We start from the raw sequence: 15,906 nt of genomic DNA on the forward strand, positions 1-15,906 counted from the left end.
CAAAATGTTGCAATACGGTCATTGTACTCTACTGGGAATACCATCTCCAAACTAATGTGTAATTATTTAATAGCAAGAGGTAGCCTACAAGACTACCCATTTGACAGTGATATTTAACAAATCAAGGAGACTGTGTTAATAGCAATGAATGTGTAAGTAGAAGTCAAAAGGGCATGAGTCACCGAGAGATCGTGATAAGTAGGCTAATAGTTAATCTCAGTATAAATACAAAGAATAATTTCATGTCCCTAATCTTTACTAATGAATAAAAGTCATAAATTACCATAAATAATCAAAGAATCTTACATTGTGAAGAAATCAAAGTAGAAATTACACTATACTGAGATATGTAACCATTTTTCTGATTAAGCTACATAAAACAAGTTATACATGTTAATCTATTACCTTGAAGAATGAGAAGACATTATGAACGTTTTTATTTCAACCTTAAAATTGATGACCTATGCCACAACCACAATAACATAAGGTCCTTCACAACTCCTAACTTCTTGTTATTACTCCTTAAATCTACTACAACATACTACAGTACCTTAATTACTGAAGATTCCTCATCACATGAGCCTAAGACTTTCTTCCTTTTCTAAAGTTGGTTAATATACAAACATCAAATGTAACCAGATAAAATAAAACCTTGTTACTTATGTGGCAAAAATATTAATACACCAACACCAAAATTCACTTCTATTTAGTAAACTATTGTTTTAAAGGTCAGTGTATGTTCCCCCCTATTAAACCAGACAAAAGCTGCGTCATTGTTAACACCTTCAGACCCAACCCTAAGTTTTTTCTTCTTTCTTTTTATCACACGTGACAACTCAAAAATATTGTTAAACCGAATATTTTTTCATATACTGTACATTTTTCCATTACCACTCCGGATACAAATAATTAAAACCCAAGTTATTGTGTGGCCCTCATTAAAATTACGCCTAATTTAGTATTTGGGTGAGAAACCTTAATCATTTAATTCCATTCATTACTAAATATCTAATGCCAATACAAAACCATGATGCATCATGCACATATGCTGCTATTTAATATCATCGGGCAAAAAAAAATCCAAATATTATATTAAAAATCAAATTTGCATAATTGTTCAATTTTGACAGGGAAGAGACATTTATACTTTTATCCCTTAGGATAAATTGATACACTAACCCTGCCATAAGCCTGCTGGTATTTTATCATGATCTGCTGGCGTTCGTGACATGTCCTGCGAGACAGGACGTTAATGATGGCAGCTTCGTCAGTTCCAAAGCCCTTCATGGCCTTCCTCAAGACTGCTGCATCACTGCTGGGGTCAAAGTGAGCCTGGGGCTTCACCGTTGGAATTTCCTGCAAGATGAGTAAATCAATGAGTATTTAATTTGTCAAAACCCGTCAACAAGTGGACGAGTGGTTTGAAAAAAAAAATATACATATATTTTAATTAATGAGTTTTAGTTTATTGTTTGCCTCCCTTGCATTCACCAAACTACCGGAGTACGAGTAACTACAATATTAATTATTCTACGGTTAATAAATGAAATAAGAGGCTAAAGACCCAACAATACAAGAGGATCTGCTCCCAGACTAAACAGTCGCTTAAACCAGAGACACGGCCATGTGGAAGTTCCGCTCATGCGTAAAGGATGAGTAACTCCATTTTGGCAGTACCAGGGCGACTTACCGACTAGCCAACATGTGAGAGAGAGAGAGAGAGAGAGAGAGAGAGAGAGAGAGAGAGAGAGAGAGAGAGAGAGAGAGAGAGAGAGAGAGTGAGTCCTTGAATTTTCTCATTAACCTTTAAACCAACATTTGCCTCAACTAAATATTTGTTTCATTATATAACCTGGGTGCACTCGAACGCACAATAGCCTTTCTTTGACTTTGCGAGTATGGTAGTTTAATCAATATTGACCACGACATAGAGAGAGAGAGAGAGAGAGAGAGAGAGAGAGAGAGAGAGAGAGAGAGAGAGAGAGAGAGAGAGAGTCCTTGTATTTTGTCTTGGCGTAATTCAGGAGTAGTTATTTCGTCAGGTTTTCTTATCATACAGAATAATCTATGCCCTACGTATATGGAGGTTGCATTATCATATTTAGTTGACTTGTCGTCACAATGACGATGGAATATGATATTACACAGGATATGTGGGGGTAGGCCTAGAGAACGCAATCTGGTATTTGTGTGCATAAGAACATTTAAGAGCAGCATTCTAAAATTTTATTTATATTCAATTATATAAATGAAAAATACCAATTTAATATGCGTGGAGGAAATTACAGACAAGTTACTACGCATTCTCAAAATCAAGTTAAATAGTCCTACAAAAGAGAAAAAAAACATTTATATATACGGTTTATTGACAAAACTTCTATTTAGTTCACTAAATTGTTTACACCCTTGACACCCAGTTTCACATTGACTATATTTTCTATTTTTTCCATAGAATGTTTATCCTCTCACAGATATAGGCCAAACCATTTTTGGTATATTTCACTTATGGCTACAGATGTTTCTACGCCATAATAGTGTTAAAATTTATTAACACTAATATTAGTAATATCAAATATAAACAGAGGTTGCAAAAACTATAACAAAGGGATTGTGGTGGTCGATGTGGTAACATCCCCCGACTGGTGAACGCCAGACTGGGGTTCGAGTCCTGCTCAAACTTGTTAGTTTCTTTGGTCGCTGCAACCTCACATTCCTTGTGAGCTGAGGATGGGGAGTTTGAGGGAGCCTATAGGTCTATCTGCTGAGTCGTCAGCAGCCACTAACTGGCCTTCCTTGGTCCTAGCCTGGGTGGAGAGGGGGTTTGGGCGCTGATCATAAGTGTATATGGTCAGTTTCCAGGGTATTGCCCTGCTCGATAGGGCAATGTCACTGTCCCTTGCCTCTGCCATTCACGAGTGGCCTTTAAAATTTAAACCTTTAATCGGTCCAACAGACAAATACTGCTCTTGATTTCATGACTTGTATTTCACATTTCCTATCACTAATACTTCATTGCCCGATTTTTCCTCAAATATAAATAATTTTATCTGAATATGATCTTATTTTTCATTCACTATTATCAAATTTAATAATACATCACATTATATGAATAAAAATACATTACTTATAAATAAGCCTTTCCCTTTCAATGTTCTTGAAATCCTTTGAATCAAAAGTTTCTAAAACTTCACGCCTAGCATCACCTATCAGACCAATATATAACGAATTAATTTTTGTTGTTTTCAAATGTCAGTACCTTATTACCTTTAGTTACAAAAAACTGGAATTATTAAACATTTCAAATATCTATGATACTGTATTATTACTTTATTTTTAAAGTTTCATAAAATAGCATTAATTATCCTAGTTGAATTCCTTTTAATTCTTCAAAATATAGTACCGGTAGCTATAAATATAAATATATATAAATATACACACACACACACACACACACACACACATATATATATATATATATATATATATATATATATATATATATATATATATGTATATATATATATATATATATATATATATATATATATATATATATATATTAAATAAACAATTTTCAATTATGTATTATCTAACCCTTTACTTTTTTTTTAAATAGTTTGATAGAATAACTTTCTAATAATTATTACGTAATCGGTTTCATTTTTCGAGAAGTATGGCGTCTTAATTCTACAGTATATAATTTAGTTCAGGTTTAAATAGCTGTCAAATACATATTAGTTCATTCTACCGTCAGAAATAGTAATATAGATAAACCTATGCAACGGTTCTCGCACTGGCCTTTATTGGCTTCCAATCCCCGAACAAACAGAGGTGTGTTAGATCTTCCTAGCGACGAAGGTGCGGAAGCAGGAATCCATTATGATAATCAACTCCTGACATTTACTTGCTATTTGGCTACGGGTGCTGGGCCTAACAGCCCAGCCCCTTCCCATTACAGTGATTACACTAATAAGAAAGGCAAATTCTAGTTCGGAAGTATGCGGGCAGTCTCAGTTAACCTATATTACAATTAAAAAATATTTCACATCAACTTGCCAAAAATGAAAAATAAGTTTCTTTCACATTATATGTTCAATGGAATGTTACAAATATTTTCTTTTCACGTTTAGAATACTGACAATAACAATAATGCAACGCAACTAGCTCTATGCATTAAACGGGCTACGAAAGTTTAGGAGAGAGAGAGAGAGAGAGAGAGAGAGAGAGAGAGAGAGAGAGAGAGAGAGAGAGAGAGAGAGAGAGAGAGAGAATTTCTTCTACGTCATTCATGCTCTTATCTAGATTTAAGTCTCATACTTTGCCAGAAGGTTATTGCCCACAACAGATTAAACTATTTACAATTCAATCTAAAGATGAATAATACCAACTAAAATCAATTTAATTCTACAAGCCGGAATAACAACTAAACTACCACTGTAAATCCATTTAAAATTTACAAAATAAATTTTGGGCTCAAAATAACAGAGAAAAGAGCATATATCACATTGAACTTTAGCCATCACTAAATTTTAGTTACGACTTGGCTATTGGTGACGAGAAAAGCTTATAGCATCTTGCTTTTCCAACTAGGGTTGTAGCTTGGATAGTAATAATAATAATAAATAGTTTGGAAAAATAATAAAAATGTCTCTGGAATAATGACATATCGGAATTCTACTACTTTTAGAGTCTAATGACGTCCAGGCATGTAAATCATGCTGACGTATGTGTTAGTAGGTGAAATACCAGAGAGAGAGAGAGAGAGAGAGAGAGAGAGAGAGAGAGAGAGAGAGAGAGACTTAAGGTTATATTTTATCAATAATATAGAAATCAATCAATACTTTTAAAAGGATAACGATGGCAAATGTCAAGGCACTTTTTTTATATAATGATTTTTTTGCCTCTCTAGTTTGGACGTATCGACATTACAATGAAAATGTAAAACCCATAAGTGGTTTACGATAATACATAATTTTGCAATATATTATACAGTTTGTAGAGAGCATTACTCAACATACGGTAACATGGGAGTGACAGACCAACGGAAGCTTGTAGCTCCACGAAGATAAACCATACTCTGATAAAGGGATTTGAAAAACGATTGAAAGAACTAGCTACCATTTGGGATTTATTTTCACGTACTTTTCATTATTTGCTTCCAAACACAAGTCACATGTTCGAAATAGTGAAGAGTTTTCTAGAATATGATCAGAATTAAAACTTTATCCCTTTTTTTTAAACCACTACATGACAACTAATATCCGACTTTTCATTAAAGTGAGAGAGAGAGTGTTTGCCCTCTGCATTACATAACTCTCTCTCTCTCTCTCTCTCTCTCTCTCTCTCTCTCTCTCTCTCTCTCTCTCTCTCTCTCTCTCTCTCTCACACACACACGTGACTAACGTCACTTTCTAATCATTACAATTTAATAACATTCCGAGTCTTACCCTACTTACACGATGTTGTGGAAAATAGAAAAATAAACATTCCCCGAGGCCGGGCCCAACAAATTGTTCGTTCCCAAAGAAGCGGTTCAGTTCGACTTAAGCTCACAGAAAAAACTCATTATAACTACAATGTAATGTTTAAAATTTAATGTTTTACCATTCGTCATGATTGGGAATCATATAAGTGTTTGCTATAACAAGTATACTTAATATAAATAAAATCTGATCGTTAAAGACACGCACAAGCATTCGGATAAGACAATGAAAATGTATCTTGGGACGAACGATCATGGATTAAAGACGAGAGATTCTACCACCCGTAGAGTAAAATATAATAGTTTTAATTTAATACAATAAATTGCATTTTTCTTATTCATAACAGTAATACACACGCTCCCATGTTCTTCAATAAACGAAAAGTCATCGACATGACAGGGAAAATTCATTCGAAACAATAAGAAACGGCTGTCAAACTCCAGAGTCCCAGACACACCTACTATATGACGACCACTCGAGCTTAGCTTTCACATTTTAAGTTACAACTCTTTAAAACTAAGTTTGACACTACAACATGATAAAAAGTACACCATTAGACATCTTAAACTAATATTAACTTACGGCGTAATTCATATTTTTCAAAACAAACACACCACTTCACGACAACACGTATGATAACCTCAAGGAAACTCCCCCTACTGACAACGTGGCAACGTTCTCTCACGGTTATATTTGACCGCCAGGCTGTGTTGCCACATGCACAACTTTCTTTTAACAATCAAAGCACTGAATGGGTGTACTCTAATAAATAGCACTTAGGAAGGCTCACAATGAACAATAAGAGGATTCATACAATTCTAGGAATGGCAAATAATCATAGTGAAGTAAACTCAGACGAGTTTTACTCCTCAAATTGTAATATAAATTAATTGAGGATAGAAAATTATTTTTTTTCTTGCGTAAGTATGCGATGACAGTAAGAAATTAATTTCTTAATACAACCCTGACATATATTCATATATTCTATACTAAATCTCTCTCTCTCTCTCTCTCTCTCTCTCTCTCTCTCTCTCAGGCGCAATGTTTCATGTGATGCGGGACTTTGTATGATGTGGGTGATGTTTAATCATTTTCCTAATCCTCATCATGCGTTTAATGACCTTCAGTTCAGTTTTACGCATGATTCTAGTGTTGTCAAAATATAATTAGTATATAATTAGGTAAGCTCTAGAGCAGTGGTCGGGGAACAGGGGTAAATTACCACAAAATGGGGTAAAATTATAATTTTTTTTTTTTTGGGGGGGGGGGGTAATGAATGTGCTATGGATGTGGATGTGCTAAGTGAGAGAAACTGATATGAAATTTGGAGAGAAGAATGCATCGAGGATCCCACTATCTTTAAAACTATGGAAACGGAGAAATAGCTGTATTGAAACTGCTTCATCAGTATTGAAACTTTTTAACCCTCAGTGAGATCGTATTTGCGTTGTTGTCTTGGTGGTGGCATTTGCTCCTTGACTTATCAGTCTTTAATTAGCCTCGTGTCTACCTGGTGGATTTTTGCCCTGGGGTGTTACGGGAGGAACAACCACGATCATAGGTAAGGGAGGCCTGGAGAAAGGGAAGAAGAAAACGAGTGAAAGGTGGTGGTTGTGGTGGTGGCAGCTTGGATTGTGTTGGAGTGACGTCATGGAGTGGCTGGCTGGATGATTATGCTTGATTTTAACTAGCAGTTCACGTTGGTGGAAGTCTGTTGACTGACAGTGATTATAGTTAACGTTTAGTGTGGTGAATAAGTTAATGTTGCATCGTATGTGTTATTACTCATTTGTTTTCATTTTCAGATGGCATCAGCAAAGAAAAGGACATATCAGACAGAGTTCCTTAATTATAGCTCCACAGAAATAGAAGACAAAGGACAAATGAAGCCTCAATGTGTAGTTTGTGTGAAAGTACTGACTGCCGAGGCTTTCAAAAAGAATCAACTGAAGAAACACTTGGACAAGGTTCATTCACATCTGTCTTCCAAACCACGGGAATATTTTGAGAATCTGGAAAAAAAACAGTCAAAAGACAGAGACTGGAAAGTAACAAGAGTGCAATGTTTGACCAATGTTCAGCTGCAATAGCTAGTTTTGAAGTGGCATTGTTGGTTGCTCGTAACAAGAAACCACATACTATTGGTGAAGACTTAATCAAGCCTGCGGCTGTAAAAATGGCAGAAATAATGTGTGGGCAGAAAGTAGCTAAAAGACTGAATACAGTACCTTTGTCTGTAAGAGTTATTAAAGAAAGAATTTCCATCTTAGCAGAAAATGTGAGGGAACAAGTGATTTCTTCAGTAAAGAAAAAAAGTAAAGAGTTTGCCATTCAACTTGAAGAGACTACAGATGTAAGTAGCAATTCACAATTGATGGTATACATTCGATATAGGGGCTCTGATGAAATCGAAGAAGAAATGTTGTTGTGTTCTCCTCTTGAGGTGAGCACTCGTGGTATTGATGTGTTCAATAAGATTGATGCATGCTTCAAAAAACCAAGTGTTGATCTGAAGTGGGAAGATTGCATTGCAGTATCAGTTGATGGGGCTCCTGCCATGCTTGGTTACATCAATGGTTTTGTGGCTTTGACCAAACAACAGAATCCAGATATTCTAGTCATCCATTGTATGATACATCGCCAGGCATTAGTTGTGAATAATTTGGAACCAGAAGTGGAAGCTGTGTTAAATGATGTGGTTAAGATTGTCAATGTTGTAAAAGGGCATGCACTAAACACGAGGAGGTTTCGTGATTTATGTGTGGATGGAGAGGCTGAATATTCAACCTTTCTTTTCCATACGGAAGTGAGGTGGCTTTCACGTGGAAATGTCCTGAATAGAGTGTGGGCTCTTAAAACAGAACTCGAAATGTTTCTGACTGATAAAAAACACACACTTGCAGAAAAGTTCAGAAAAACAACTTGGCTAGCTCTACTTGCATACTTAGCTGACATTTTTGGACATGTAAACGAACTGAACAAGGAATTGCAAGGAAAGAAAGTCAATCTCCTATTAGCAAGGGAAAAAATTTCAGCATTTGTATCAAAGCTTCAGTATTGGAACCAGAAAATAAATGCCAATAAGACTGCTACCTTTCCAAAACTGGGAGAGTTTTTGGAAGACTGTCAAGACTGTAGTCTTAGTGACATAAAGGAGTCAGTTACAAGGCACCTGACCAAACTTAGAAATAGGTTCTGTGACTATTTTCCAGAACTTGATTCACATACTGTCAGCTGAGTTGTAAATCCCTTCAAAAGTGAGCTGGCTGATTTGCCTGAACAGCCTGAAGGATTGGCAGAAGAGCATATTGAACTTCGTTCCAGCAATGAAACAAAAATGGAATTTGAGAGCAAGGATGATCTCTCAAGTTTTTGGATGTCAAAAACTGCAAAGGCTTATAAAACTGCACATATGTAAGCAACTAAAATGCTACTACCTTTCGCAACAACCTACCTTTGCGAACAAAATACAGAAACCGGTTGAATCCTGAAGCAGTAACTTCAAAAATCCCTGATTTCGAGTTTGCTGTATCCAAGATGAAACTGTATCATTTTTTCCAAAGCCTGAGGTAGCTGATATGAAAATATTAAAGATTTCAATCTGTCGTTAAAATATTAAAGTTTTCAAAATTTTCTTAATTATTTTTCGTTGTGTGCCATTCTTATGCCGGAAAGGATAACATTATTTTTCTTTGTGTGCCATTCTTATGCCAGAAAGAATAACATTATTTTTCTTTGTGTGCCAGAAAGGATAAACTTTTTCCCCATAATAGTGGATTCAATAAAATTTCAATTTGAAATACATGATGGTCATTTTGCTTGTGTGCCATGTAATGTTAAAAAGGGTGTTTTATTTCTGTTTATAAATGTGACTCCTACTCTTTTTCTTGTGTCCCATTTCCATGCCAAAAAGACAGATTTTTATTTCCAATGACAGATAAAATTAACAATTAAAAATTTTCCAATACACATTTTCTATCTATTTATTATCCATGAATTCTATAAGTAAATTGTTTCGTCCACCAGAGTACTTCCAAGTGTGGGGGTAAATTCATTTTACAACAAATTCTATTGGGGTAACACCCAAAAAAGTTACCCGACCCCTGCTCTAGAGAAATATTGGGAGTTCAACAAAAATTCTTACCATCTATTCATAGATTTCAAGCAAGCCTATGACAGTGTGCATCGACCATCATTATGGAACATAGTGTCTACTTTAGGCTCCAGAGCTTTTAAATATGCGGCCCCGAGACTATATAATAAGCTCCCACGAAACATTGGAATGATTGACGACATTAAGGCTTTCAAGATGGAACTGAAGACTTTCTATTTCATGAGTCCTTTGACAGTGACGATTTAACGACAAATGAACAATATATGATATGAAATGTTAAATACTCTGAACGAACAAGGTAAAACGACAGTGGAGGTCCTGTAAAGAGTGGGGTTCCCCTGCTGTATGGGACCGGAAAAGCAGCCATCAAAGTAAGTAAGTAAGGATTGCAGCAGGGACAAGATGTTCATGGGCACTCAATAGCACCTTACGATCCAGAATTTTATCTAGGCCCACAAAAACACAAATATATACCGCCACTATCTGTCCAGCGGTCCTATACGGGTGTGAAACATGGGCACTCACTAGGCAGTTGGAAAATAAACTTGAAGTTTCTCAAAGCAGTGTCTTGAGGCGGATCTGGGGACCATATTACTAGAATGGATGAGAGAAGGCTGACTAGAAGAGTTATGTTAGGTAAACCTATAAGTACCAGACCAAGAGGAGGACCTAGAAAGAGATGGATGGATAACTTGACTGAAGATTTGGACATGCTGTAAATAAGACCCCAAATGAGTGGATGGAGCTTGCGGAGGATAGGGCTCTCTGGAGACGAACGGTCAAAGCGGCCCCCGGAGTAAGAGTAGTGTAATTATCCGAATCCCTTACTCCATAAAAACACTTCTCTCTCTCTCTCTCTCTCTCTCTCTCTCTCTCTCTCTCTCTCTCTCTCTCTCTCTCTCTCTCTCTCTCTCTCTCTCTCATCAATTCATCCCGTTTTATCTTTTTTTATTAATCTGCCTTACTCTCTCAAACTCATCTCACTTCGAGAAGCCTATTTCTGTATTAAAACTATAACAATTGACAACAAAAAGAGTATCGTTTGTATCACATTCGGATGCTTTAAGAATGACTCCCTTGACAAACTTTCTTGCTTACTCATTTGCTAGGCATTGAGGTGTGGCGGCGTTTATATCTGCCAATAATAAACTTTATTTCATACAAAACACTATTTTCGAACCAAAGGTCGGCCTACAGATAGTACTGCGGTTGCTAAGTATTAAGACTATTAAGCCTATTTATAAATGACAAGAGATGGAAGAATTATATTGATATTGGTGTTATTCAATTGCATATTATTATTATCTTATTATTATCATTATTACTAGCCAAGCTACAACCCTAGTTGGAAAAGCAAGATGCTATGAGCCCAAGGGCTCCAATAGGGAAAAATAGCCCAGTGAGGAAAGGAAATAAGGAAATAAATAAATAATGAGAATAAATTAACAATAAAACATTCTAAAAACAGTAACAACGTCAAAACAGATATGTCCTATACGCAGTAATAACTGATGGCAAACGTTTAAAAAATCGTCATCAAAATCAAATTAATTATTTCTTTCAAGTTTAGCTGGCAACATTAACTGAAAAGAAGAACCAACATACGCATGCACAACTTTTAACATCTAGGTAGGTGTGTGTGTGTGTGTTTTCAAATAGTTAAAGAATGGTACATTAGCATAACTAACATTACAAAATATATTTTCTTTATTCTGTAATCATTATCCACAACTAATCCGCATAAAAACCGTTTAAGATAAAAAGAAAAAAAAAACACTTCTTTTTAATGTTTCAATCACAAGCTTCTTTTATCACAAAGAAAGATTCAAACGACCATTTACTGTAAATGGCAACAGGTGTTCGTCTGTATAATTATTAGGCAAATTGGGACTCTTAATACTTGACTTGAGCTAAAGAGATAAATATTAGCTTATGGTATATGGAATCTGTCACTCACACACACACACACACACACACATATATATATATATATATATATATATATATATATATATATATATATATATATATATATATATATATATATATATATATATATATATACATATACATATATATATATATATATATATATATATATATATATATATATATATATATATATATATAGAAATAAATGTGTGTGTGTGTGTGTGTGTGTGTGTAAATTTAGAGAGACAACAAATAAGGATTATGAACGAACCTCTAGAGATTGTTAATGAATATACGTACTTCAGACATAGAGTAAGTGTTTCCCCAGGATACGAGACAAATTAAAAGGATAAGCACGGGATGAGAGCTTTTGGTAAACAAAACGAGATTATGAAAGGTAAAATGCTGCTATCTCTAAAAAGAAAAGTATTTAAACAGATAGTCCAATAGGTATCAAATTATGCATCAGAAACTTGGAGCCTTACTAAGGCTTTAGAAGTTTACTTGGAGCCTTACTAAGGCTTTAGAAGTTTACTTGGAGCCTTACTAAGGCTTTAGAAGTTTATTTGGAGCCTTACTAAGGATTTAGAATTTTACTTGGAGCCTTACTAAGGCTTTAGAAGTTTAGAACATAAGCTAGTTACAACTCAAAATCTTATGGAAAGAATAATGATGGGAATAACACTAAGAGACGGAAAAAGAGCAACATGGATACATGAGCAAACTAAAGTGGAAGATATTCAAACGCAAGAAAAAGAAATGGACATGGCCAGGACATATAACGAGAAGGATAGATAATGGAAGGACATTAAGAACAACAGAATGGGTACCTGGAGATTGTAAAAGAAGTAGGAGAAGGAAGAGAAGAAGATGGATTGACTAGCAAAGAAAATTTGTGGGTACAGACTGGAATAGAAAGACCACAAACAGCGGTAAGTGGAAGGACATGTCTGAGGCCTTTGTCCTGCAGTAGACTAGTAACAATTGATATATATATATATATATATATATATATATATATATATATATATATGTGTGTGTGTGTGTGTGTGTGTATATATATGTATATATATATGTATATAGGTATATATATATATATATATATATATATATATATATATATATATATATATATATATATATATATATATATTAGAAACTAAGCTACAACTCTAGTTGTAAAAGCAAGATACTATAAGCCCAAAGCCTCCAACAGGAAAAAATAGCCCATTACGGAAAGGAAACAAGGAAATGAATACATTACAAAAGAAGTAATACCATCAAAATAAAATATTTTAAGAAAAGTAACATCATTAAATTAGATTTTTCATACATAACTATGAAAACTTAATAAAAACAAGAGGAAGATAAATAAGGTAGAAAGCGTGCCCGAGTGTACCTTCAAGCAAGAGAAGTCTAACCCGAGACAGTGGAAGACCATGGTACAGAGGCTATGTCACTACGCAAGACAAGAGAACAATGGTTTGATTTTGAGTCTTCTCCTCCTAGAAGAGTTGCTTACCTTGGGTAAAGAGTCTCATCTACCCTTACTAAGAAAAAATATCTACTGAACAATTACAATGTAGTAGATAACCCCTTGACTGAAGAATTGTTTGGTAATCTCAGTGTTGTCAAGTGAATGAAGACAGAGGATAATATGGAAAGAATATGCCATGTGTAGGCAAAGGGAAAATGAACCGTAACCAGAGAGACGGATCCAATGTAGTACTGTCTGGCCAGTCCAAGGACCCAATAACTCTCTAGCGGTAGTATCTTAACGGATGGCTGGTGCCCTGCCCAACCTACAACCTAATATATATTACAGTATAATGGGGGCCTATTTTCTCAATAGCGTTACAACAATGATTCAGCTGTTAAAATTTATGAATAAGGCAGTGACAAATATCGTTTTTTTCTCTTTAACCAACTCCTGTTAGGGAAACTGACTCGATGTTGCAAAAATTCACGTGCAAGAGTTGAAGAAGATGTGCAACAAAGAAATCGCAAGAAGCCTGGCGATGATAATGAAAATCTAATTTAACGTTTGAATAATAATTGGGAGGAGGGAGAGACAGAAGGAGGAGGGAGAGGGAGAGGGAGAGACAGGAGGAGGAGGGAGAGACAGAAGGAGGGAGACAGAAGGAGGGAGAGACAGGAGGAGGAGGGAGAAGGAGAGACAGGAGGAGGAGGAGGGAGAGACAGGAGGAGGAAGGAAGGAAATGAGTAGGGAGGAAGAATGGAAGGAGAAAGAGGAGGAGGAAGGAAGGAAATGAGTAGGGAGTAAGAATAGAAAGAAAAGACAGGAGGAAGAAGAGGTAGAGACCGGAGGAGACGACTGATGGAAGGAGAGGAGAAGGGAGGGAGGGAGGGAGAGGAGGAAGGGAAAAATCAAGATAATTTTAAAGGGAGCATTATTCGGGAGACTGATATTGCAAGTTATTCTAGAATAGACATAACAATATAAAAAAGCTATTACACAAGATATCTAAATGAATATGAGCTGTTAAATACGAAAGATTCAGATTTATAAATCTAAACACAGATATGTCACAATAAATACTGTTTACAGTGCACTATGTGAAGTGTAACGTACACAATGACATCTCAATTCAGGAATAAAAAAGATTCTAAAAAATATGAAAACCGGGAATAAACCTTTCAAACTTCTGATGATTTTCGTCTTGAAATCAAAATTTGATATTTTGGAAAACAGAATAGCGAAATCAGTTGTACAATAGATTACAAAATACTTCCTATAATTGCGGAATCCCTTGCAAAATATTAAGATTGCAAAATAATTGGTTTATAATGTTTTCTTGATGTCTTAGTGTTAGGTCCAAAGCGCCTAGGTCTACGGTATTATTATTATTATTATTATTATTATTATTATTATTATTATTATTATTATTATTATTATTATAGTAAATATCAATGTTATCATTATTAAATAATAATAATAATAATAATAATAATAATAATATTTTGAATTATTATTATTATTATTATTATTATTTAATAAAGATAACATCGATAGTTATTATTATCATCATCATTATTATTATTATTGCATAATAATAATAATAATAATAATAATAATAATAATAATAAGGCAAACTGATATTCTAGTTGTGAAACCAAAACCATTCCAAAAAAAAAAGTCTAAGTATGATCTGAATAAATAAATAAAAAAAAAATTATATGGATTCAAAAATTTTTTTGAGTAAATAAAAAGTTTCAATATAATAAGGTAAACCTTCATAAAAATACGTGTTCAATTACCTGTATTACTTTGACATTTCGAATGACTTATACTCATCCCTTCGAGTGATTTACGATCTTGCAATTATTATTATAACACAACACACCTTACTTGAGAATGCGTCATGACCACGTCACGCTTTCTCCTCAAATGCGTCATCACTGATCAGTGACGACGCAAAGGAATTTCCTATCCCGTGATGCAGTGTAACTTTTAACATATTTTTGCAAAATGTTGCTAACATTTGGCAATGTTAGTGGCAAAATATGGTAGCAATTAGCTTTTCTTGGTAAAACAAAAATATTCCTCAAAGTAGGATCTACTATATTTGGTGGCAAAATAAAGCACACATTAAATTCTACGCACTTGGCAAAATATTGCACTGAGTGGGATTAATTTTGCTGGAAAAATATTGCACCAAGTAGGGTTCAATTTGCTGGCAAAATATTGCACCTAGTAGGATTCAATTTGGTGGCAAAATATTCAATTTGGTAGCAAAATATTCAATTTGGTAGCAAAATATTGCACCAAGTAAAATTAATTTCGCTGGCAAAATATTGCACCAAGTAGGATTCAATTTTCTGGCAAAATATTGCACCAAGTAGGATTCAATTTGCTGGCAAAATATTGTACCAAGTAGATCATATTTGTTGACAATATATTGCCTCAACTAGATTCTATTCATTGGCAAAATATGGCACCAATTAGATTTAATTTAGTGGCAAAATATTACACAAACTATATTCTATTTGGTGGCAAAATACTGCACAAACTAGATTTAAATTTGTGGTAAAATATTGCACAAATTAGATTCAACTGGGTGGCAAAATATTGCACAAACTAGATTCTATTGGGTGGTAAAATATTGCACAAACTAGATTCTATTGGGTGGTAAAATATTGCACAAACTAGATTCTATTGGGTGGTAAAATATTGCACAAACTAGATTCTATTGGGTGGTAAAATATTGCACAAACTAGATTCTATTGGGTGGTAAAATATTGCACAAACTAGATTCTATTGGGTGGTAAAATATTGCACAAACTAGATTCTATTGGGTGGTAAAATATTGCACAAACTAGATTCTATTGGGTGGTAAAATATTGCACAAACTAGAT

At 34.6% G+C, this 15,906-nt stretch overlaps 1 protein-coding gene across 9 annotated transcripts in view; it reads right to left on the bottom strand.

The window, feature by feature from the left end:
- Window positions 1-15,906, bottom strand: part of LOC137627825 (annexin B9-like) — a 236,275-nt gene that overhangs the window by 24,933 nt on the left and 195,436 nt on the right. For all 9 annotated transcript variants that reach the window (XM_068359205.1, XM_068359203.1, XM_068359206.1 and 6 more), the window contains exon 4: window positions 1,180-1,356. In XM_068359205.1, coding sequence (XP_068215306.1) covers window positions 1,180-1,356 — 177 coding nt within the window. The remainder of the gene's footprint in view (window positions 1-1,179; window positions 1,357-15,906) is intronic.

This window comes from Palaemon carinicauda, chromosome 35 (genome assembly GCF_036898095.1).
Source record: "Palaemon carinicauda isolate YSFRI2023 chromosome 35, ASM3689809v2, whole genome shotgun sequence".
NCBI lineage: Eukaryota > Metazoa > Arthropoda > Malacostraca > Decapoda > Palaemonidae > Palaemon > Palaemon carinicauda.